The 26357-nt window shown below is 45.0% G+C and overlaps 1 protein-coding gene across 18 annotated transcripts in view; it reads right to left on the minus strand.

Moving 5' to 3' along the window:
• raraa (retinoic acid receptor, alpha a) overlaps positions 1 to 26357 on the minus strand; it is a 217701-nt gene that overhangs the window by 29039 nt on the left and 162305 nt on the right. For 2 of the 18 annotated variants that reach the window (XM_021565098.3, XM_021565093.3), the window contains exon 1: positions 25352 to 26335. The exons of the other annotated variants lie outside the window; for them this stretch is intronic. In XM_021565098.3, the coding sequence (XP_021420773.2) occupies positions 25352 to 25529 (178 nt within the window). In that variant the 5' untranslated portion in view covers positions 25530 to 26335. Of the gene's footprint in view, positions 1 to 25351; positions 26336 to 26357 lie in introns of those variants that run through there. 18 annotated transcript variants of the gene reach the window in all.

The following is a 26357-nucleotide window of genomic DNA, read 5'->3' on the forward strand; positions in this document are numbered from 1 at the left end:
AGACAGATTGGAAGGAGATTATTCGGTTTTAGATCAGATCAAAACTGCAGCCCGTAATCCCGTTTTAATGCGATTGGTTGGGAAAGTGAGAAATTAGGTCCTATCGCTTTTGGTCCGGGCACTATTAGATTGCAATGGGGGCTGGGGAGGAGATATACTGAGTGGACAGCTTTCAGGTTCTCAGTAATGCTTAAACTAAAAAAAAACGATTATAGCCTACATTAATTTACTTCACCCTACATGCGGTGATGAATAATGATTTGCATTGGTGCGCAATAACCCGCCAATCTTTACACAAGTGCCACATCGTAAGTCACACACACAGTCAAACCCGCATGCATCACTAGGTGGACGATGGCCCCTTGATGGACAAGGGCCCCAGGAGAAGCAGAAGTGTACGGGGCGAGTAAGAGAGGCCCCATTCTTGCCTGGACCCAGGATTGCTCCTCTCGGGCAGGAAATGGCAGTGTTTGTGTAGGGCCCGAACTGGGGCAAACGCGGCAGGCTGCGTATTAGGAGGATAATTGATGTTGCCTTTACACGTGAGTGAAGTGGGAGGGGGTGTGTGGAGGGAGCTGTTTCTTATCTACCAGGTCTGGTTTGAATCAGGCAAGGGTCTCGGAGACTCTAACCCTGCTTATGTTCCCCTTCATGTTCCCAGCCCCCTTCTCAGGGGCCCAAGATAACTTCCCGTCGTTGGCCGGGTTGTAATAATGCACAGGGTTTCACTATCAGCCAATCACTTGGTGGTGAAAAGACAAACGGAGGAGACTGACCATGTATGGCCGGACCGGGCAAGGAGGAGAGGCTAGGAAATAAGATGGTAAAGGCGAGGTCACTGGAAAGAGAAAGAGAGAGATGCAGTATCTTTGGCATACTAAAATGTACCTTCATCGGATCTGACGGTACGATAGCCTCGTCTACCGCAGCTGAGATACCCTTTAGTTTTAAGAACAACTTTTGAATTGTTCTAGAACCACATTTGGATCATCGAAACTGTCTATACGAAACAGTCTATCCTTCCAAGATGGAGCCCCTTGCCATAAGGCAAAAGTGATAACTAAGTGGCTCGGGGAACAAAACATCGATATTTTGGGTCCATGGCCAGGAAACTCCCCAGACCTTAATCCCATTGAGAACTTGTGGTCAATCATCAAGAGGCGGGTGGACAAACAAAAACCCACAAATTCTGACAAACTCCAAGCATTGATTATGCAAGAATGGGTTGCCATCAGTCAGAATGTGGCTCAGGATGTGGCTCAGAAGTTAATTGACAGCATGCCAGGACGGATTGCGGAGGTCTTGAAAAAGAAGGGTCAACACTGCAAAAATTGACTCTTTGCATCAACTTCATGTAAATTGTCAATAAAAGCCTTTGACACTTATGAAACATTTGTAATTATACTTCAGTTTTCCATAGTAACACCTGACAAAAATATCTAAAGACACTGAAGCAGCAAACGTTGTGAAAATGAATATTTGTGTCATTCTCAAAACTTTTGGCCACGACTGTACACACGCACCGATACACACTCAGTGATTGAAGTTGATAATGACATTATGCCCAGGTAGAGTAGGGTAGGGGTTAATCTGCCTCGTCTTGAATCTTTGAAATTGTTACATGTTGAGTTTATAATTTTTGTTCAGTGTAGTAACTAAATCCAATAGCTGTTTATAGCTGCTGATTGACGCCCGGAGTCATGTGTGCTGGCACCTGCCCGGGGAACCTAGAGACATTTGGCATGAGCTGATGGTGGGGGACAACATGGTGACAACAGCACCCCAGAGGGAGAGGCTGAGAGAGGGGGGCAAAGGGCAGCCAGAAAAGAAGATGCCAGGGCATGGAGGGGTGTGAGAGGAGAGACTCTTGCCGTTCACACATGATGCTGTCCAGTGTTGGTGCAACTTAGACTCAGTTAGAATGAGTCTCTAGAGGGGCTATTAACATCCACTTCGCAGTGGACACCTTTCCCTATATAGTACACTACTTTTTGGTCCTGTGTGACTCAGTTGGTAGAGCATGGCGCTTGCAAAGCCAGGGTTGTGGGTTAGATCCCCATGGGGGACCAGTACGAAAATGTATGCACTCACTACTGTAAGTTGCTCTGGATAAAAGCGTCTGCTTAATTACTTAAATGTAAATCAGAGCCATATGGGCCCTGGTCAAAAGTAGGGCACGAAAAAGGGAATAGGGTGTCATTTGGGACGCAAAGGCTCAAACCATGGAGTGGAGTGACCCACATCCAGCCTACTGAAAGTAGACGGGGGGAATCATGATCTGAACCGTGTTATTATCATCTTTCTATTGTTTTTCTCTCTGCATTGTTGGAAAGGGCCCGTAAGTACTTCAGTTAGTCTACACTAGGGTTGAGCGGTATCCAGATTTTCATTCCTCGTACCTTCCTTTCACGCTGGGATTTACGGTATTACCGGTTTAGTCCACAAGGGGCAAAACCAAAATCTAAAATTCCCATTGGTGTCTATTAAGAGAATGCATAATATCGAATTTCCATGGAGGCTGCTAGCTAAATATGCTAACGAGCACAAATGAAAATAAACTAAAGCGAATACAGTTAATCCAGCTCATACATTTATACATATAGGCCCGAATGGTGAGTTTGGACATTTACAAGTGAATGTGAACGAGACATTGTGCAAATAAACAAAGTTTTGACGCATGCTTGTCTGAACAAAGAACAGTACTGTGTATACAGTGTGTCTGTGTGGAGTCTGGGAGTCACTAGGGCAACGGGCCTGCCTGCTCTGCTCGAGAAGATAGGGATGAGCAGACCGCTCAGAACGAAAGAAAAAATGCAGGGAAATCAAGCTGCAATGGCAGCTGTACAGATAACTCATCCACAGGGCTTTGACTTCTCAAACACGGCAGAAAGCTAACACAATATGTTTCCCCTTGACATTATTAATTCAGCTACTTACTTAGATAACTAGCAAGTTAAACGAAGGGTCGCTCTAACGCAGAATTCTTCGTTTTTCACGCAGGAATTTAAAAAAAATGGATAAGAAATATATTTTTGTTTTGTAAACGCAGATCAAAATGCTTCTTATTGTAATTTCTGCTCAGCGTCAAAACACATTTTGTGCTTCAGTTGCACTTCTCTACTTGGATGAGAATTCAAGAACGAGAATTCACGAAGGGCATTCAATCAATAGACAGCGCTCTGACTGATGTGTAGCTACTTTTCTCTGGTACCTTTCTCGGTGTAGCCTACCCTACTTTTCTCTGATAAAATGCAAGATTAACTTCAGCTACATTTCCTAATGTTTTGTTTAGTCAAATTCTTTCTATGATAAACATTAGAAATATGCTTACCATATGCTTACCATGCATCATTCATTTCAACAAGACCTTGCTTTGTCATTGTAAGCTCATTTACTTGTGTGGCTGCCAGCCAGAGTGTTGCACTTCTGTTGTTGTCTGATGACAATGAAGATATTTTCTGCCAAATTGTTTGCACAAATGTATTTTCTGTGAAGGAAAACTATAGCCGCACGTCTCTGATCACAATATTGGAGGGGAAAAAAACACTATTGACTTTCAATATAAAATGCGACCCCTGTCAATTCACAGTTGGACTCACCTGCTCCCTTTACGAACAAGCACACGACTGGCTCAACTCAATGTAAAATAATGTGACAGGTGAAATTAATAACGCAATCTGCTTTATCTCCTAATGTCTTGCACAAGTTGACGGCAGGCATTTCCTTAAAACATAAATAGTTTCAACGGTATTGACGGCATTGAAAAACCATCCTGTTGCTACTTCCAAATACCCTGGTATATGCTATATACAGTGCCTTGCGAAAGTATTCGGCCCCCTTGAACTTTGCGACCTTTTGCCACATTTCAGGCTTCAAACATAAAGATATAAAACTGTATTTTTTTGTGAAGAATCAACAACAAGTGGGACACAATAATGAAGTGGAAGGACATTTATTGGATATTTCAAACTTTTTTAACAAATCAAAAACTGAAAAATTGGGCGTGCAAAATTATTCAGCCCCTTTACTTTCAGTGCAGCAAACTCTCTCCAGAAGTTCAGTGAGGATCTCTGAATGATCCAATGTTGACCTAAATGACTAATGATGATAAATACAATCCACCTGTGTGTAATCAAGTCTCCGTATAAATGCACCTGCACTGTGATAGTCTCAGAGGTCCGTTAAAAGCGCAGAGAGCATCATGAAGAACAAGGAACACACCAGGCAGGTCCGAGATACTGTTGTGAAGAAGTTTAAAGCCGGATTTGGATACAAAAAGATTTCCCAAGCTTTAAACATCCCAAGGAGCACTGTGCAAGCGATAATATTGAAATGGAAGGAGTATCAGACCACTGCAAATCTACCAAGACCTGGCCGTCCCTCTAAACTTTCAGCTCATACAAGGAGAAGACTGATCAGAGATGCAGCCAAGAGGCCCATGATCACTCTGGATGAACTGCAGAGATCTACAGCTGAGGTGGGAGACTCTGTCCATAGGACAACAATCAGTCGTATATTGCACAAATCTGGCCTTTATGGAAGAGTGGCAAGAAGAAAGACATTTCTTAAAGATATCCATAAATAGTGTCGTTTAAAGTTTGCCACTAGCCACCTGGGAGACACACCAAACATGTGGAAGAAGGTGCTCTGGTCAGATGAAACCAAAATTTAACTTTTTGGCAACAATGCAAAACGTTATGTTTGGCGTAAAAGCAACACAGCTGAACACACCATCCCCACTGTCAAACATGGTGGTGGCAGCATCATGGTTTGGGCCTGCTTTTCTTCAGCAGGGACAGGGAAGATGGTTAAAATTGATGGGAAGATGGATGGAGCCAAATACAGGACCATTCTGGAAGAAAACCTGATGGAGTCTGCAAAAGACCTGAGACTGGGACGGAGATTTGTCTTCCAACAAGACAATGATCCAAAACATAAAGCAAAATCTACAATGGAATGGTTCAAAAATAAACATATCCAGGTGTTAGAATGGCCAAGTCAAAGTCCAGACCTGAATCCAATCGAGAATCTGTGGAAAGAACTGAAAACTGCTGTTCACAAATGCTCTCCATCCAACCTCACTGAGCTCGAGCTGTTTTGCAAGGAGGAATGGGAAAAAATTTCAGTCTCTCGATGTGCAAAACTGATAGAGACATACCCCAAGCGACTTACAGCTGTAATCGCAGCAAAAGGTGGCGCTACAAAGTATTAACTTAAGGGGGCTGAATAATTTTGCACGCCCAATTTTTCAGTTTTTGATTTGTTAAAAAAAAGTTTGAAATATCCAATAAATGTCGTTCCACTTCATGATTGTGTCCCACTTGTTGTTGATTCTTCACAAAAAAATACAGTTTTATATCTTTATGTTTGAAGCCTGAAATGTGGCAAAAGGTCGCAAAGTTCAAGGGGGCCGAATACTTTCGCAAGGCACTGTATATGCTACATACAGTATACAGCCAAAAGCCTAGTCTACACCTGTTGTTTATGAAGCACGTGACAAATAACATTGGACTTGATACTTTTGGGGGGGGGAAAAGGTGGCTAAACTGTGTTTACTTGCGCTTACCTTCAGCTACACCACTGGTGTATGTATGTGTGTGTTTGCACTACTACAGCCTCTTCTGACAACTCTCTGGCCTTCACCGCCTCGTACCTCGCGACACACTTCTGCTGTGGATAGCCTAGCCCTAGCCAGTGTCGTTGCCCACGCCGATGATCATCCTGAACCATTGTGAATTAGACTGAGGTCTTATCAAACCAGCTTTTAAATGAGAACTGTGTCAAGTGTGAAAGGGCTGCATCAAACATTGAGATGATCCCTCCTTATAAAGTATGTGTTAACTGGATGAATTATGTAAGTGTGTCTCTCTCTCACACGGTCTCTCTCTCTCTGATGTGCAGCTGCAGACACACAAGGCCTGTGCCAGCGGGCATGGCGGGGCATGCCAATGCAATGCTGCCAAGGTTAAGTCTGGAGATGCCCTCAGAGTGATGGCACTGGCGCCATATTCTTCATCTGTACTGTACACTAGCAAACAGCAAAACACACGTCCACTCCAAAGTAAACAAAAAGGTACTAAATCCTCAAAGATAGACCATCAACAATGATTAGGGCAGCGCCGTAGTCCTCCTACTCATATGGATAAAACTCAATGGATTTACTATGCCATGTTTGTACGCAAACAACCTTCAGTTACATTTTAGTAATTTAGCAGACACTGTTATCCGGAGCGACTAATAGGAGCAATTAGGGTAAAGAAGTGCCTTGCTCAAGGGCACCGGCAGATTTTTCCACCTTTGAGATTCGAACCAGCGACCTTTCAAATTACTGGCCCAATGCGCTTAACCACTAGACTTGGCTTAAGTTGTATATTAACTAGGGCTAATAAACTGCATTAGCCCAACACCACACACAGTGACAGGGTGGGCACGTCTGTGAGAGCCGACAGAGGCTCAAACGTTCCCATGTGCTTGCTCTCCACAGAGAGGTTATCTGCTCATTGATAGGGCCTAATCCATTGTGACTGGCAGTTATTCAGCCCTCTGTTCTCAAGCGCATATTCAAACACTAGAGGAAGTGGGTCATAAATATACACAAGGGGACCAAAGGGCTATTTGCATTAGAGAGTTGAAGTGGACTTTGAGAGCCAGGGGAGGGTTAAGAGGGGGGCTCGGTGAACAAGGGACGAGAGAAAGAGTGAGGAGTGAAGGAGTGGGTCGCTGAAATCAGGCTTTGTCACGTTAAACTAAAACTCCCCACCTCTCTCTCTTTGTCTTCCTCTCCCTCTGTGAGGAAGACAGTAAGTCAATCACAGGGGGGCAGGATTAGTACCATTTGATCTCCTCAACTGCTAGTTTCAGCCTGACACTGACACTGGAGATGAGAGAGTGAGGTCGAGAGTGCAGTGTGCGTGTGTGTTGGATCATGTTCGTGTGTGACTGACATGTGCTTAGCATTGCGACCGGGTCATCTCGCTTCCATTGCCGACATTAGATCGCAGATAACCGCAATTGCTTAAACACTTGTCAACGTGATTTAAACCCTAATAACTCCAATTGTCATTTATGTATGTTTTTATCTCTATATCATGTCCCTCATAGCTAGATAATAGTTCACATTCCTGTACTGTACAGTGTACACCCCATGTACAAGACATGTTTTTTTTTTTACAAGAATGGCACCGGGGGAGATGGCAGGCTCCTAACCAATTGTGCTATTTTGTGTTTTTTCATATTGTTTGTAACATATTTTGTATATAATGTTGATGCTACTGTCTCTTATGACCGAAAAGAGCTACTGGATATCAGAACAGAGATTACTCACCTCGAACTGGACTAAGTTTTTTTTCTTTAATGATTCTGACATGAAGGATATAACGCTGCTCCGATACAAGGCCCAAATCCCCGTCATTCGCATGAAGAGAAGGAGGAAATACAGGGGGCTGAGATCAGGGTGCCTTCTGAGATTTAGTCGGCGAGTGGGTAAACTGCCTCTACCATTCGTTCAATTAGCCAATATGGAATCACTGGAGAATAAACTGGATGAACTCTGTTCGAGACTATCCTACCAACGGGACATTAAAAACTGTAAGATCCTATGTTCCACCGAGTCGTGGCTGAACGACGACACGGATAATATAGAGTCGGCTGGGTTTTCCATGCATCTGCAGGACAGAACAGCTACGTCTGGTAAGACGAGGGTTGGGGGAGTGTGTCTATTTGTCAACAGTTGGTGCACGATTTCTAACATTAAGGTAGACTCGAGGTATTGCTCGCCTGAGGTAAAGTACTTCATGATAAGCTATAGACCACACTATCTATCAAGAGAGTTGATCTATTTATTTCGTAGCAGGCAATTTACCAGCATAAACCGACACTGGCACTAAGACCGCACTCAACGAGCTGTATAAGGCCATAAGCAAACAAGAAAATGCTCATCCAGAAGGGACACCCCTAGTGGCAGGGGACTTTAATGCAGGCATCCCTAAATATGTTTTACCCTATTTCTACCAGCATGTCACATGTGTAACCAGAGGGGAAAAAAACAACTCTAGACCACCTTTACTCCACACACAGAGACACGTACAAAGCTCTCCCTCACCCTCCATTTAGAAAATCTGGCCATAATTCTATCTTCCTGATTCCGGCTTACAAGCAAAACCTAAAGCAGGAAGTACCAGTGTCTCGCTCAATACGGAAGTGGTCAGATGACGCGGATGCTACAGGACTTTTTTGCAAGCACAGACTGGAATATGTTCTGAGATTTATCCAATGGCATTGAGGAGTATACCAACTCAGTCATCGGCTTATTCAATAAGTGCATCGACGACGTCGTCCCCACAGAGACCGTACGTACATATCCCAACCAGAAGCCATAGTTTACAGGCAAAATCTGCACGAGTTAAAGGCTAGAGCTGCCGCTTTCAAGGAGCGGGACATTAATCCGGAAGTTTATAAGAAATCCTGTTATGCCCGCAGACAAACTATCAAACAGGAAAAACATCAATACAGGACTAAGATTGAATCCTACTACACCGGCTCTGACGCTCGTCGGATGTGGCAGGGCTTGCAAACCATTACAGACTACAAAGGGAAACCCAACTGCGAGTTGCCCAGTGATACGAGCCTACCATGCAAGCAACACTAAAGCATGCATGAGAGCACTAGCTGTTCCGGGACGAATGTGTGATCCCGCTCTCCGTAGCATATGTGAGCAAGACCTTTAAACAGATTAACATTCACAAGGATTCAATCTCTCCCTGACCGAGTCTGTAAAACCTACATGTGTCAAGTAGACCACCATAGTCCCTGTGCCCAAGAAAGCAAAGGTAACCTGCCTAAATGACTACCACCCCCTAGCACTCACGTCGGTAGCCATGAAGTGCTTTGAAAGGCTGGTCATGGCTCACAACACCTTCATCCCGGAAACCCTAGACCCACTCCAATTCGCATACCGCTCTAAACAGATCCACAGATGACGCAATCTCAATCACACTCCACACTGCCCTTTCCCACCTGGACAAAATGAACACCTATGTGAGAATGCTATTCATGGACTACAGCTCAGCGTTCAACACCATAGTGCCCACAAAGCTCATCACTAAGCTAAGGACCCTAAGCTAAACACCTCCCTCTGCAACTGGATCCTGGACTTCCTGACAGGCCGTACCCAGGTGGTAAGGGTAGACAACACATCTGCCATACTGATCCTCAACACGGGAGCCCCTCAGGGGTGCGTGCTTAGTCCCCTCCTGTACTTCCTGTTCACCCATGACTGTGTGGCCAGGCACGACTCCAACACCATCATTAAGTTTCCTGACGACAACAATGAGACAGCATATAGGGAGGAGGTCAGAGACCTGGCAGTGTGGTGCCAGGACAACAACCTCTCTCTCAATGTGAGCAAGACAAAGAGATGATCGTGGAATACAGGAAAAGGAGGGCCGAACACACCCCCATTCACATCGACGGGGCTGTAGTGGAGCGGGTCGAGAGTTAAGTTCTTTGGTGTCCACATCACCAAACTACCATGGTCCAAACACACCAAGAAAGAGGGCACGACAATGCCTTTCCCCCTCAGGAAACTGAAAAGATTTGGCATGGATCCCCAGAACCTTAAAAAGTTCTACAGCTTCACCATCGAGAGCATCCTGACCAGTTGCATCACTGCTTGGAATGTCAACTGCTCTGCATCTGACCGTAAGGCACTACTGTGGGTAGTGCGTACAGCCCAGTACATCACTGGGGCCAAGCTTCCTGCCATCCAGGACCTCTATACTAGGCGGTGTCACAGGAAGGCCCAAAAAATGGTCAAAGACTCCAGTCACCCAAGTCATAGACTGTTCAATTTGCTACTGCACAGCAAGCGGTACCGGAGCGCCAAGTCTAGGTCCAAAAGGCTCCTTAACAGCTTCTACCCCCAAACCATAAGACTGCTGAACAATTAATCAAATGGCCACCTGGACTATGTGCATCGACCCCCCCCCTCCCTGTTTTTACACTGCTGCTACTCTCTGTTTATCTATGCATAGTCACTTTACCCCTAACTACATGTATAAATGACCTTGACTAACCTGTACCCCCGCACATTGACCCGGTACCCCCTTTATATAGACAGCCTCATTATTGTAACTTTATTTTTTATTTTAGTTTATTTAGTAAATATTTTCTTAACTCTATTTTCTTAAAACTGCATTTTAAGGGCTTTTAAGTAAGCATTTCTCTATTTTCTTAAAACTGCATTTTATGGGCTAGTAAGTAAGCATTTCACAGTAGGGTCTACACCGGTTGTAATCGGAGCATGTGATTTACATCAAATACAAGGTCAGGCTAAAAACATGCCATAATTACTGTGGTATATCCTAAGACTATCCACGTGACGTAAGGGGTGGATGATGGGGTGAGATAGGGCAGAGACAGTGACCGTGCTATTATTACCAAAGAGAGAGCACAGACCTAGCAACAGAGCTCCATTTGTAGTTGAACACCAGCCGCCTAGCTCTAGGCTGTGTCATTATGGAGGAACACATGACAGCAAAGTACCGAAGCCCCGGACCTCAGATCAGCCTCCTCCTCATTCCCGCTAATGATGACTGATGACACACATTTGATTCAGCTGTCTGCCGAGCCGAGTCAGGGGTCTCCTTACCGGTGGATTTGGGCAGAGCGAGGGGAGGACAGGGCTGAGGAGCACTCATTTGTCTTTAGCACTGGGAGCTAATGCGGAAAAACGGATAGGGTGCGATTTGAGACGATGTAGTGCACTCCTTTTGACCAGAGCCCTATGGGTCGGCGGAGCCGGGGCCTATCCAGAGACTTAGGAAAGTTGGCTGACGAGAGCAGTCAGAGCGGTGTCGGCAGAGGGATCGCAAAGGGATGTTTCCAGACTTTAATGAAGGACATGTTTAGCTTCCTCTGTCAGTGTGCGTTTAGATTTCCCTAGTTGCGTGTGTGCGTGCACGACAAAGCGCATATGTGTGAGTGTGTTCAATGGACTAAGTGTGTAAAGAGTTAACTGGCTGGTAACATGACCCTGCGGTTGGTCAGGTGAGAGGCGTTAATCCCCCCCCCCCCGGGTGCTGTTAACCTGCTCGCACGCCTGACCTCAAACTCAACGTTTGAACCCAGGGCCGCCTGACCGTGTGTGTACTAAGGGCCCCTGTGCTGTGTGTGTAACAGCGACACCCGAGCATCCCGGCCCCTTTCCCAGTTAACTGTCCATTAAGCTAAGTGGCCCATTCATAATGCAAGCCTCCCCAATGGGTTATTCAGAGCGGGAGCTTTCCATAAATAATGCCGTTAAAAGGGAAATAATGCACATTCTAGAATGCCCTTCAAGCCAATCAGAAAGGAGTATTCAAAAATGCCATGGTATAATGTAGTGTAGCACACTCTAGGTAGAGACCATAGTGTCTATGCTAAACTACATGATAGGACAGGCAACTATTCATACACTACAAAGCCTGAATCTAATGAGGATATTGGGGGAATGAGGACAACATGAACGCGAGTCTGCTATGAGTAAGTAAATAAGAGCCCTGCAGAGGGGGTTGAGAGATGGGAGCTGTTAAGGGCGTGAGAGAGGGAATCAAGACGCCTCCGCCGCCTCTCTCTCAGCCAGGCCTCCGCTGGGTTTGTTGGCTGCTTCAAAATGAGATCAAACTGACTGACTACAGCTGGTAGATCAGGTTGATCAGGCTTCGGGCCAGAGAAAGGTGATTTAGTCACCTTCAAAATTATTGCCACCCTATATAAAGATGAGGGGGACAAATACACCGTATAAAATAAATACAAATACTGAGCAACAACCATTTTTTTTTTGTAAAAGTCTATTTTATAATAAATACAAATTGTTGAGAGAAAGATTTTGTTAAACAAATAATACTTGTGTCAAAATGCTAGGTATTGGGGCCTCCCGGGTGGCGCAGTGGTTAAGGGCGCTGTACTGCAGCGCCAGCTGTGCTATCAACCGGGAGGGTTCGCGCCCAGGCTCTGTCGTAATTGGCCTAGCGTCGCCCTTGGTCGGTATGGGTGTCCTTGTCTCATCGCGCACCAGCGACTCCTGTGGCGGGCTGGGCGCAGTGTACGCTAGCCAAGGTGGTGCACGGTGTTTCCTCCGGCGCATTGGTGCGGCTGGCTTCCGGGTTGGATGTGCGCTGTGTTAAAGAAGCAGCAGCTTGGTTGGTTGTGTATCGGAGGACGCATGACTTTCAACCTTCGTCTCTCCCGAGCCCGTACGGGAGTTGTAGCGATGAGACAAGATAGTAGCTACTATGAAATTGGGGAGAAAAAGGGGTAAAATTCAAAAAAAAAAAAAAAAGCTAGGTTTTCAATACTCGGTGCAGAGGATTTTTTACTAGAATGTTTTATGAGATTGGAGAACAATCTTAGACCATACAGAATCTTGACCTCTGTCATTGCCAACAAAGGGTATATAACAAAGTATTGAGAAACTTTTGTTATTGACCAAATACATATTTTCCTCCATAATTTGCAAATAAATTCATAAAAAATCCTACAATGTGATTTTCCTGAATTTTTTTCTCATTTTGTAGTTGAAGTGTACCTTTGATGAAAATTACAGGCCTCTCATCTTTCTAAGTGGGAGAACTTGCACAATTGGTGGCTGACTAAATACTTTTTTGCCCCACTGTATATACACTGCTCAAAAAAATAAAAGGGTACACTAAAATAACACATCCTAGATCTGAATGAATGAAATATTCTTATTAAATACTTTTTTCTTTACATAGTTGAATGTGCTGACACCAAATTCACACAAAAATGATCAATGGAAATCAAATTTATCAACCCATGGAGGTCTGGATTTGGAGTCACACTCAAAATTAAAGTGGAAGACCACACTACAGGCTGTTCCAAGTTTGATGTAATGTCCTTAAAACAAGTTAGGCTTAGTAGTGTGTGTGGCCTCCACGTGCCTGTATTACCTCCCTACAATGCCTCGGCATGCTCCTGATGAGGTGGCGGATGGTCTCCTGAGGGATCTCCTCCCAGACCTGGACTAAAGCATCCGGCAACTCCTGGACAGTCTGTGGTGCAAAGTGGCATTGGTGGATGGAGCGAGACATGATGTCCCAGATGTGCTCAATTGGATTCAGGTCTGGGGAACGGGCAGGCCAGTCCATAGCATCAATGCCTTCCTCTTGCAGGAACTGCTGACACACTCCAGCCACATGAGTTCTAGCATTGTCTTGCATTAGGAGGAACCCAGGGCCAACCGCACCAGCATATGGTCTCACAAGGGGTCTGAGGATCTCATCTCGGTACCTAATGGCAGTCAGGCTACCTCTGGCGAGCACATGGAGGGCTGTGTGGCCCCCCAAAGAAATGCCACCCCACACCATGACTGACCCACTGCCAAACCGGTCATGCTGGAGGATGTTGCAGGCAGCAGAACGTTCTCCACGGCGTCTCCAGACTCTGTCACGTCCGTCACGTGCTCAGTGTGAACCTGCTTTCATCTGTGAAGACCACAGGGCGCCAGTGGCGAATTTGCCAATCTTGGTGTTCTCTGGCAAATGCCAAACGTCCTGCACGGTGTTGGGCTGTAAGCACAACCCCCACCTGTGGACATTGGGCCCTCATACCACCCTCATGGAGTCTGTTTCTGACCGTTTGAGCAGACACATGCACATTTGTGGCCTGCTGGAGGTCATTTTGCAGGGCTCTGGCAGTGCTCCTTCTTGCACAAAGGCAGAGGTAGCTGTCCTGCTGCTGGGTTGTTGCCCTCCTACGGCCTCCTCCACATCTCCTGATGTACCGGCCTGTCTCCTGGTAGCGCCTCCATGCTCTGGACACTACGCTTCTTGCCACGCCTCCCGGGTGGCGCAGTGGTTAAGGGCGCTGTACTGCAGCGCCAGCTGTGCCATCAGAGTCCCTGGGTTCGCGCCCAGGCTCTGTCATAACCGGCCGCGACCGGGAGGTCCGTGGGGAGACGCACAATTGGCCTAGCGTTGCCCGGGTTAGGGAGGGCTTGGTCGGTAGGGGTGTCCTTGTCTCATCGCGCACCAGCGACTCCTGTGGCGGGCTGGGCGCAGTGTGCGCTAACCAAGGTGGCCAGGTGCACGGTGTTTCCTCCGGCGCATTGGTGCGGCTGGCTTCCGGGTTGAATGTGTGCTGTGTTAAGAAGCAGTGCGGCTTAGTTGGGTTGTGTATCAGAGGACGCATGACTTTCAACCTTCGTCTCTCCCGAGCCCGTACGGGAGTGCTAGCGATGAGACAAGATAGTAGCTACTACAACAATTGGATACCACGAAATTGGGGAGATAAAGGGGTAAAAAAAAAAAAATTAAATATTGATGTTCCATCCTGGATGAGCTGCACTACCTGAGCCACTTGTGTGGGTTGTAGACTCCGTCTCATGCTACCACTAGAGTGAAAGCACCGCCAGCATTCAAAAGGGCCCAAAACATCAGCCAGGAAGCATAGGAACTGAGAAGTGGTTGCGGGGCGTCTTGCTAATTGCCTATAATTTCCACCTGTTGTTTATTCCATTTGCACAACAGCATGTGAAATGTATTGTCGATCAGTGTTGCTTCCTAGGTGGACAGTTTGATTTCACAAACTGTCCACTCCTGACTTGGAGTTACATTGTGTTGTTTAAGTGTTCCCTTTATTTTTTTGAGCAGTGTATATTCAGACTATATTCCTTACCTCAGTCTACCTCCGCACGTTTCAGCCGTGGATATAAGGTGAGGAGAGTAGCGGAAGACAGCTAATGGGGGCTTTAAAGCTGGTCTTATCCTAACCTCTCTTCTGTGGCCCAGAGAGCTTCAGTCTCCTTCTGCAGGCACCTGATTGGTCGCCTATGCACCAACTACAGCACAGCTGCACCAGAAAGTTTGTGGGCGCTAATCCCTGCATTACACCCAATCCATAATTCACATAGGGGGGATTACTACTGAACCACACTGCGCACGAGAGAGAATTTGGGCAACCGTGCAGTCGGCACCTGCTGGGTCATTAAGACTGTGTGAGGCTTTGGCTCCATACGTCACAGGAGACAACGTGAGGAGGTGGAGCAGGCAGGTAAAAACAAACAACTGGCTACAGTAACACTGCTAAATAGGACAAAGATATCGGCCATTCTGTACCACACTACATTTTTCAACCGGCCTGTTTCACATCTAACTGGATCCAGGCCAAGTCCCCCATCAGTTGAAACGGAGAGCATTCAAATAATATGAGTCATCCTAGCAAAGCCTCAGCTCTCACTCACTCACTTCCTGCCTCGCCCTCTCCCCCTTTTCATCTCTCAACCAACTTAAAAATGACATCAAACCCCCGCGACTGCTCCAGAGGGATGAGGGTTTCAAAACGCCAGCTCCCGCAGCCCTTTTTCCCAGAGTGAAACCTCGTCACTCAGTGCTGACAGCACAGACATAGAAATCCGGCGCTGTTGTGCAACAACCGTGGCTGTGCAAAGGTTTCACACGTACGGTACGAGGGCACAGCAGCCTGTGTGCCAGTGGCCCGTGGAGGCAGCAGGGAGTCAGAGACACAGCGGGACTCCACTATACTACAATAAAGAGAGGAACTAGTTTACGCTGTGTGGTGGCTCGGTCGCTGCAGTTCAAACAAGTGTCCGTTTCCTTCTCCGTTTAGTTACATCCTTGGGTGGAGAGAAAGGAGAAAAGTAAACTCCTGAAGTAATAAGATTGTTTCCCTAACTACTGAGAGGATCAGTGGTATGCTGTACAGTAGAGCGCTCCATCAGTTCTGGTCTTAAGTGTGTGCGCAAACATTGCTCACTGTGTGTGAGCAGCAAAGGCAATATTTGTGGATGGATCTACTTTACAGTAAAGGCCAGACATCCTCCTTTCAGCACATTGTGTGACTATCATTGGGCAACACTTGGGTGATGTGGGGACATTGGGAGATGGTGTTGTTATAGAGTGAGATGTTTGTTTGAGATAAACTGACACACAAATGCCTTTTCTCTGACCTAAAAAAAAAAAAAAAAGAAAAAGCTTACGACAAAATGCTTTCCTCAGGTAACTTAGAAATTCCCCCTGAAATAACACAACCAGACTCCCTGCCGAGCAGACGGCACAAATGCACATTTCCATTTTCTCCCAGGTCCTAGATAACAGCCAGTCGTTTAAATAAGATGGCTTAAATGAGGAACAGACCGTCATAGCGACTTCGATGTCTGTCTGAAACATCAAAACATTGGTAGCTGTAGGCTCAAATTACCATGGTGCTGTTTCTCTGCACGTAGCCTGAAATGTCTTCAGAGGAGAAATAGCCGTAGTTGCCTGTATTCGGATCAAATAGGCAGTAAGTGGACTATGAAGCAGTGAGCTTTAGTCTACTGCTAACCTGACGTGATATCTGCACAATTACTATCATGGGAAACACTAACTATGTCCTTAGTAAGACAGTAGGCCCTATTCTCTGATTTGCCTAAGGTGCAACGGTTAGAGACAAAACACTATCTAATGATGGGCATAGATCCTATTTTACACACTAACGCCATTCATAGTAAACAGGATAGGGATAATGAGCATCTGTCTCTCACCTCTCGTCAACCACACGTGTTCCGAGCTGTCGAGCTAGAGGGCATCTCTCACTTCGCACAATGAGAGCCACACTAATATCCTCAACGCTAGACGGTGAACTATCCGTCTAAGTCGAGCCTCTCCTTCCCTCGCATGCTTCTCAAGAGGGGGAGGCGGGGAAGTAAGAGAGTCTCTTATTCTCCATCTTTTAAACGGTGTTGATCATACTTTATTTCCACCTCCACATCTCTGGATGCTGGTTAAAGGAGATCCCAGGTGGGCCTTTAACCCTCAAATGTCAGACGAAGTGGGTGAAAAGAGACAGATGAGCCAAATGAATATCAAATGATACAGCGAGTAAGTCAGTCGCTGGCCAGAGAAAGGCTGACTTGATCCAGACATGCAGGGTTCCTCTCCAGCTGGGTCCGGATTGTGCGGAGCGGGATGGAGAGGAGAGGATAGAGTGAAGACAATCTGGAGGGATCCTAAAAATCATTTCTGGGTAACAATTACGTACTTTACAGTGATTGTTTTCAATTAAAAATGGTCAAAAAGAAACAAATAGATTCTTAGCAAAGGGCAATTTCTCAAGGAATAATATTGTAGGGCTGTCTGGGAGTGGTCTGAGTGGGAGGGGGAAACAGGACATTAGCAGTTATTGGTTTGGAACTCTTTGTTATTGGTCTATTAACTAATTTACCTCACAGTGATATCAAAATTGAAGGCTAAAACTCCATCCCACCAAAACAGGTTGACATTACAAACAGCTCCTTCACTAAAAGAGCATACATTTCCCAATATCACGGTATTATTCAAACCTCAGTGTGGAAATGTATATAAAACACAGGAAAATCACATTTATGACTGCACTGGGCCTTTAAGTTACTCCACCAGAAGCAGCACATAAATCAAGGGACAGGATCGGCTCATCTTCCTCAGACGAGCTACCCAGCCCAGGAACCCTTAAACACACAGACACAACGCTATTGTGACGGCAGAGCAAATAAGGACCCGGCTTCTGTAACCGCAATGAGATCATCTGGGCCACAGACTCAATGTCTCGTTTCTTTTTGTGTTCAGGCATAGGTCGGCCCGCTATGTTATTAAAACTATGTCCTGGTGCAGAAAACGAGACGGATACACTTTCATGACAAGAAATAAAGCAGATTGTGGTTATATGATATGACCTCCAATTTCTCTAAAAATGGATGTAATAGCAGTATACTAACTCCATAATGTAAAAGTATTATAAGCTCCTCGAGGGGCCATTTTGGTGAGAGATTAAAACTCACTTTGGTGGTGGCAGCAGGCAGCCGCAGTATGCTATTTTCTCTCACAGAAGCAGGGAAGATGCCGGTATTTTTAGCGTGCTAACCTCTGGCCCATTTTCTGGGCCCTTTGCTGCGTTTGGTACGGATGTCCCACTCTCTAAATAGGAGGGGATTCCATTGTGTGGAGACAGACAACCTGAGAAGTACACCGTTGGCTGGCCCTTCGTGTGATGATGTTGCAACATGCTGACTCTCCAGAGGAGGACCAGAGGGCAAGGGGATGGGCAGACGGCCATCTTGCTTTCGGTCAGAGGGAGAGTTTGTGGGGGGGCTTTAACCCTGTGAGAATTATGCACAAGTTTCTGATGAAATAATTTGACTTTCCCTGTAATAACCCATTATACGGAGAACAAATTAACAAAAGAATAGTGTAAAATAAAAAACAAATGAGGACAGCCGACCTTAAAAGATTAATAATACCAGGCTCTAGCTTACCACCTAGGCAGCATGATAAAGAATGCAACCCCCCAAAAAATGGGAATGAGAATGCATGGTAGAGGAAGTCTGGGTTGATAAATGTCCTTGGTTCGATACCTCAATGAATTTATGCATGTTCTAGTATGAGTGGGTGTGGATGAGACACGAAGATGGTGGAGAAGAGTTATTTTGAGAGAGAGAGAGAGAACATTGAGAAGAGCTCTTGTTATGTAGCCAGCCAAGCAGCGCACAAACCATCTGAAGAGATAAGTAAAGAAGTGATTACAAAAGGCTGGCTCAATTTCTGACAGTCTGACGCTTGACTGCCTCCATATACACCGAATTGATTTAAATGAAGAGGCAATGAATATTTTAGAGTGGAACCCCCTTAGCTTAAGCCATTTCAATCTCCTGTTCTCTCTGTGTGTGTGTGTGTATGTGTGTGTGTGGGACAAGAGAGAGAATGTAATTATTGATAGTGAGATTACGGCCTGTTGTCACTATGTCTGCAATTGCTTGTCTACTTTAAGCTCCGATGAATCAATGACACTGGCTGAATCCTTTCTGTCCGCTTTGCTTTGTTCATGAAAGTGGGCTTTACAGAGTAAACACACCCTTGTTTGGGGATTTAGCATCAAACCCAGCCCACGTACAGTACTCTGACCAATGCCCCAGACTAAATCTCTCTGCAAACAAGCCGACGGCCTGTTGGTGGATCCAAGCGTGAGTGCAAACAGTCTCCGCACAAATATGCTGAATTTCCCTCATGCTCGACGTCTAAAGATTTTTGCAACGTGCCGCCAACAGCAAATAGAACTGTTGAAGTCAGCGCTGTTGTTTGTGTGTACGTGAAGCAGATGCGGTGCCAAGTGCAAATACTCAAGGTGACGAACCACACCCATTTGGCACATATTTCAAAAACATTAGCGCGTGAGCGCGCCGCGTGACCAGCTTGCCACTGGTAACCTTGGGCTGGCGAACGCCCAGTTCAGAGAGGCGTCTGTATTTGGTAAATGATGCATTGCATTAAAGCGATGACTGCTTTGAAGGTTGACGGCAGGGTGCCATTTGGGGAGGCGAGTGATGGCAGGTTGTGAAATGCTGCCCCACGGCCTTTCCCAGGCACGGCGTTGAACTCCTTTCACCCTGCGCCATTACAAACATACCTTGATGACAAAGCAGGTCGTTCTGTGGGACAGGGCGCTCTATGCTTTCAGCCATCCGACTGGGCCACTAAATCACTGTGTCTGCAGGGCTGACAGGAGCAGGCAGACGCACGTGAGACTGTGTCTGCTGCTCACCCTGTTAAAACAGGGGACCTTGCCCAATGCAAGCCTGTCCATCCATCTAGCCTGTCCCATCAGGTTCACATCAACACAGCCTCAAGGGAAAAATACCCAGTCCATAAAAGCACTAAAAGGTCATCAAGGTGTATGGACATGAAAGAGAAAGCAGAAAAGGCATTGACAAAAAGGGCAAATGGTGTGGTTCAAAACGGTAGGGTAGAACAAGTCCTGCAGTGTTCTATTGAAAGAACACCTAAAAACTTAAGCGCATGACCAGTGATTATCTGTAAACTAATCTATAAACAGTGGGGTTAGGGTTAGATTATAAGAGTACATGGCCATTAAGGCCAGATTGTTCTTCAAGATGTTTCAACGTTCATAGATGACCAGCAGGGTCAAATAATAAATCACAGTGGTGTAGCTATTGCGTGCTAGGAATATGGGACCGAATACTACACTTTTTGACTACTTTGTTTATAAGGATCTTTAGGGGTGTCAAATTTTGATCCCTACCTTTTCCTTTTGGAGAGAAAAAAAAAAGATTACTTGTAAACAAAATCTTTCTCTGAGCAATTGTATTTGTGTTAAAGCATACCATACACCTCAGTATTTTGAATTATTTATTTTAAACAGTCCTTATTGCACATCTTTATATCTTTATCAGGGGTGTCAATATCAGACCTCACTATAGATCATGCTAGAACAAGCCTGGTAGGGTGACAATTTTTCCCAGTTGTTATGCTCAGCATCTCTGCATCGCATTGTCACAAAACTCCAGCTTTTTGGCCATGCTAATTTGGGGTTTAGTGGAACAGACGGTTTTTTAATGCTAAGTTGTTTATGGACGGTTTCAAGTCCCTGGTGCACACTGCCAGATGCAATTTGTACGTCTGGGGCGAAAAACAATATTTGTAGCGCATTCGCAAAGCCAACAACACTGCAATCGTTTGGCGAGAGCGGCATCCAAACACATCAGCCGCAGTTTCCACGTACTGTAAAACAACAGCACCAACAACTACCGGGCGATCTCACTACGCTGTCTGGCGCTTCCAAGACTTCAACCCTTGGAGAAACCGCACGGGTTTACACTTCACCAGCAAACTGGAACTCTTCCCCTCAAACTCTTGCACCCCTCACTCGCCCTGCCAAAATTGCTCCTGCTTTTGGAAAACGAAAATACCATCTGTTTTTGTGTGTGTGTGTGTGTGTGTGTGTGTGGGGGGGGGGGTTCACCCTACTGAAAGGACTTCCGCACTTAAATACCACATGATTCAGATTAGGCGAGCAGTTAACAAACCCCCTCCAATACAGGCGATTAGAGCCAATAGGCCACTACTTGGCAGCTCTGCCTTGAGAAAAAGTAAAAGCTTGGCTCCTTGGGCTGCTGTCGGCACACACCCTACAGGCCATACGACAGCCTGGGAAAAAGCAATAGGCCTGAGAGAGGGAGTCCAAGCCTCTGCGACTGGAGCCCACCTTGTGTCCCCCCCCCCCATCAACCCACCTCCCATTGCAGTGTGTGTGACAGTCATGTGAAAAAAGACATGCACATTCCTTCATGCAAGAGCCTGTACTTGCTGTAAGGATTCTGACAGGAGCAGCCCTCTGAAAGGAATGGAACCAAGTGCATTCAATCTACTTCGCTGATACTGGGCATTGTTCTTCAGCACAATAACAAATCAGATTCCTACTGGTGTTGCTGTTCCTTATGATGAACACAACTCGCTGACGTGGCTGGATAGAGATAACAGTTAGCTTGGGGCAGAAATGAAATATTCTGTAAATACAGTGCCTTGCGAAAGTATTCGGCCCCCTTGAACTTTGCGAACTTTTGCCACATTTCAGGCTTCAAACATAAAGATATAAAACTGTATTTTTTTGTGAAGACTCAACAAGAAGTGGGACACAATCATGAAGTGGAACGACATTTATTGGATATTTCAAACTTTAACAAATCAAAAACTGAAAAATTGGGCGTGCAAAATTATTCAGCCCCCTTAAGTTAATACTTTGTAGCGCCACCTTTTGCTGCGATTACAGCTGTAAGTCGCTTGGGGTATGTCTCTATCAGTTTTGCACATCGAGAGACTGAATTTTTTTCCCATTCCTCCTTGCAAAACAGCTCGAGCTCAGTGAGATTGGATGGAGAGCATTTGTGAACAGCAGTTTTCAGTTCTTTCCACAGATTCTCGATTGGATTCAGGTCTGGACTTTGACTTGGCCATTCTAACACCTGGATATGTTTATTTTTTAACCATTCCATTGTAGATTTTGCTTTATGTTTTGGATCATTGTCTTGTTGGAAGACAAATCTCCGTCCCAGTCTCAGGTCTTTTGCAGACTCCATCAGGGTTTCTTCCAGAATGGTCCTGTATTTGGCTCCATCCATCTTCCCATCAATTTTAACCATCTTCCCTGTCCCTGCTGTAGAAAAGCAGGCCCAAACCATGATGCTGCCACCACCATGTTTGACAGTGGGCATGGTGTGTTCAGGGTGATGAGCTGTGTTGCTTTTACGCCAAACATAACGTTTTGCATTGTTGCCAAAAAGTTCAATTTTGGTTTCATCTGACCAGAGCACCTTCTTCCACATGTTTGGTGTGTCTCCCAGGTGGCTTGTGGCAAACTTTAAACGACACTTTTTATGGATATCTTTAAGAAATGGCTTTCTTCTTGCCACTCTTCCATAAAGGCCAGATTTGTGCAATATACGACTGATTGTTGTCCTATGGACAGAGTCTCCCACCTCAGCTGTAGATCTCTGCAGTTCATCCAGAGTGATCATGGGCCTCTTGGCTGCATCTCTGATCAGTCTTCTCCTTGTATGAGCTGAAAGTTTAGAGGGACGGCCAGGTCTTGGTAGATTTGCAGTGGTCTGATACTCCTTCCATTTCAATATTATCGCTTGCACAGTGCTCCTTGGGATGTTTAAAGCTTGGGAAATCTTTTTGTATCCAAATCCGGCTTTAAACTTCTTCACAACAGTATCTCGGACCTGCCTGGTGTGTTCCTTGTTCTTCATGATGCTCTCTGCGCTTTTAACGGACCTCTGAGACTATCACAGTGCAGGTGCATTTATACGGAGACTTGATTACACACAGGTGGATTGTATTTATCATCATTAGTCATTTAGGTCAACATTGGATCATTCAGAGATCCTCACTGAACTTCTGGAGAGAGTTTGCTGCACTGAAAGTAAAGGGGCTGAATAATTTTGCACGCCCAATTTTTCAGTTTTTGATTTGTTCAAAAAGTTTGAAATATCCAATAAATGTCGTTCCACTTCATGATTGTGTCCCACTTGTTGTTGATTCTTCACAAAAAAATACAGTTTTATATCTTTATGTTTAAAGCATGAAATGTGGCAAAAGGTCGCAAAGTTCAAGGGGGCCGAATACTTTCGCAAGGCACTGTATATAATACTGTAAGTAGTAGTAGCTGATAATGTTGAGTCTTAGACCACACGCACTGCACCGAATGTTAATCTGCCATTTAGGGACCACCCGCTGGTGGACGTTTGACTTCCGACATTAGGTTTGGAAATTACAACAGAGATGCTAAGTACTCTCTCCCGGCAAACGCTGCCGGTGTGTCTGAGCCCTTAGAGGCAGTTTGAGACAAGTTTTACTCCGGTGGAGATGTCACTGAATGTACTCAGAGTTGAGAGAATATCTGAAGGGTCACCTGATTAATAGCCTAATTGCTGTAGATACATGCGGTAGAGGCCTGCCAAGAAAAAGCCATTATATTGCTATGAGACCGGCCCTCTAAAATGAACCACACTGCCAAGGTAAAAGTGTATCATCTATTTCCTAACCCATGTGCAGTGGATTACACGGCATAGGATTCCCTGCATCTGAAGTTCCATTTCAAAAGAGTGGGATAAAAACAGGTAAATAAAAAGAGAGGCGCACCAGACGTTGTTTGACTATCCCAGCCCTCTTTGGTTTAGCACAACAATGTGAACCAGAGCTTGGGTTCAGAGGTCTTTTCCTGGTCCCACCCTCTGCTAGCCTCCTGCATATTAGCTCATATGGTTTAAATCAATGTCGCCACTAGAGCCGTTCACTGGGCCAATAAGATAATAGCGTACGGGCTGGAGACCGCAGCTCAGCGAGGGCTGGTGCTCTCTGTGTTGTGTTCAGAGGAGCTGTATTGCTTTAACCCTAGCCGAGATATGACCTCCTAATCAAAACCAGCAGCATGGGAGTAGTTTCTGTCTGTGATTGGTGTTGTTGTCGATGTGTTTCTCAATGTCCAGTCCTTATCTCTGTCCAAACCTCATGACTTAAGTAAACACAGAATCAGGTCAAGCAGGGCGGATATTAACTTACAAACTCTGGGGCCTAGGCACATTTTTCAATACCCTGATGAGAAACAGACACCTTTTCATCTACTTCTCTTGTACATTTATATAGCCCAGATTTAGTGAGGAATTGATCCCGTCTCAGGATATGAGAGCGCCTGGCTGTTATGGTCACTCAGCTGTAATCAACAAGCAGACCACTTCTACTATAAAGTCCCAGTGTGCTTTGTGACTGAGTGGCACAGAGGGTTACCCCTGTGGAGATACAGAATGAAATGACCCTTCAAATGATACTTTGTTGCCACAATAAAATCATCTCAATTGCTACAGATGCACTCTATAGCCGATTCTGCAAGTGCGGCAGGGGGGACTATTTCCCTCCATGTGTAAACTACTGTGTTTCAAGAGGAAATAATAACTTCTATCTGATAACATTTTTACATGGACTTGAACTCAAATCACGATATATGCTAGATCAGGGGTACTCAAATCTTACCTCACGGAGGTCTGGAGCCTGCTGGTTTTCTGTTCTACCTGATAATTCATTGCACACACCTGGTGTCCCAGGTCTAAATCGGTCCCTGATTAGAGGGGAACAACGACAAAATGCAGTGGAACTGGCTTCGAAGTCCAGAGTTTAGTTTGAGGGTGCTAGATGTTCAGCAGTATACCACTATCCTCATGCCCCCCCCCCATTTAACATATGAGCCTACTCCATAGAAAAGAGGGTCAGAGCAGCAAAGTTCTTCCAAATGTTATTGCAAAAGTACAAACTCCACAACAGCAACATTATAGGTATTTTTTTTTTTATCGGTGCATTGAGATATTTATACAGTAGCAATAACTATATAATGATTACAGATCTGCATCATTTTGCTACATAACTATCGGTAAATCCGATGATAATATAGGTCTACGCTTTCAAATTAATATTTATTATTATTATTGTGCCCTCAATGGAAAAGCATTTAATCATTTTGAAGACGTGTTTATAAAAGGCTACGTATCTACAGCAATGGCTCTAGAATAGATTATTGCAGCAGCGAAGGTTAATGACAGCAGGGAAGTTTGATCTGATTACATTTGGTATGCCTGGATAAAACCTCGTGGATATTAATCAAAAAAGCAATAGCTTGGATAACATTGCCTGCATCATAGGCTATTACGCGACTGATAGACATCCTTGTCGACGATTTCAAATCATATTTAAACGTGGGTTATAGAAGACCGGAATAACAAAAATGCGTAAACTATAATGCAGTGTTAAGAGGTAAATAGTACAGTAATAACCATGTTATAAGCTACATGGGATATACATGACTGTTTATTAACTTGATGAGAACGAATTTAATAGGCATAGTTCTACACTTCATAAAACAAATATCATATACAGCTATAGAAAAACATTGGCGTAGTTCGCGCAAAAGGCTTCGCGTTAAACTTCGCCGATTAGTGAAATTAAGTTAACGAGGCAGTGAAAATGCCACCTACAGTGATTTGAGCCGTTCCAGTGTTGGTTTCTGATGGACGAGCTGTAGGGATGGGGCACTCCAGGCACAAGTCCTTTCTCCGGGATCAAACATCCTCTGCTCTGGTTGTAGTAATCCATCATTAAAAACGGGTTCGGGCTGGGATTCAGTCCCACGACGTCCACACTCTCATACATCATATGTAGAGAGAAAGCGTGAGGATTATTGTCAGATGAGAGAAATAATGACTTGGGCACAAGAAAATAGGAGCAGCAGCCTTGTGGTTTTCAGTTTGCTACCAGCAGAGGTAGTAGAAAGGCTGCAAATTGGTCAAAACGGCAATGAATTAAGAAAGGGAATAAATCCGTTCATAGACTTGAGGTATCGGATCCACTAGTTGGTAGAATCAATCCGATGCAAACCTATAATAAATGTATGGAATATTCACCTACACTCAATTTGAACACATCGTTCAAAAGAATGGTCAACATGATGTCAAACTTCGTTTGGAATTCTCCAAATTATTTGTTTGATCGAAAAAGCTTAATAACTTCAGCCAGACATATCAATTCAATGGCCTTGCTCAAATAATAAACAAGATCCAAACCAATATAGGCTACCCTACAAAATACCTGAAATCACGCAAAGGGGTCCCAGTCCATTTCAATAACACTGCAACCACATCAGAATAGACAAAAGAGAGCAGTTGCAGATAAATCCGAATGGAATTCCGTATTTAGTTCCAACTCGTCCTCTGGGGTAAGGAAGATTGTCTGCCCAAGGCAAGAGCTCAAACGGGACAATCAGCCTGCTGTCTGTCTGCCTGCCTATCTACTTATGTTGTCCACCGCGCAACACCACCAATGCACGACGACTTGATTTGTTAGATATCTTGCCCTTCTTGTTTTTAAAATCTCCGATTCGCAAAACACAATCTGTTCTTCTTGTTTTTATTTAGAGAGGACCCGAATTCGTTCCCACACAAATTGTGTGGCTATCATGTTCTGCAGAATGTGACAAGGAATAGC

Source organism: Oncorhynchus mykiss, chromosome 16, assembly GCF_057628025.1.
Source record: "Oncorhynchus mykiss isolate SJ-2025 chromosome 16, ASM5762802v1, whole genome shotgun sequence".
NCBI lineage: Eukaryota > Metazoa > Chordata > Actinopteri > Salmoniformes > Salmonidae > Oncorhynchus > Oncorhynchus mykiss.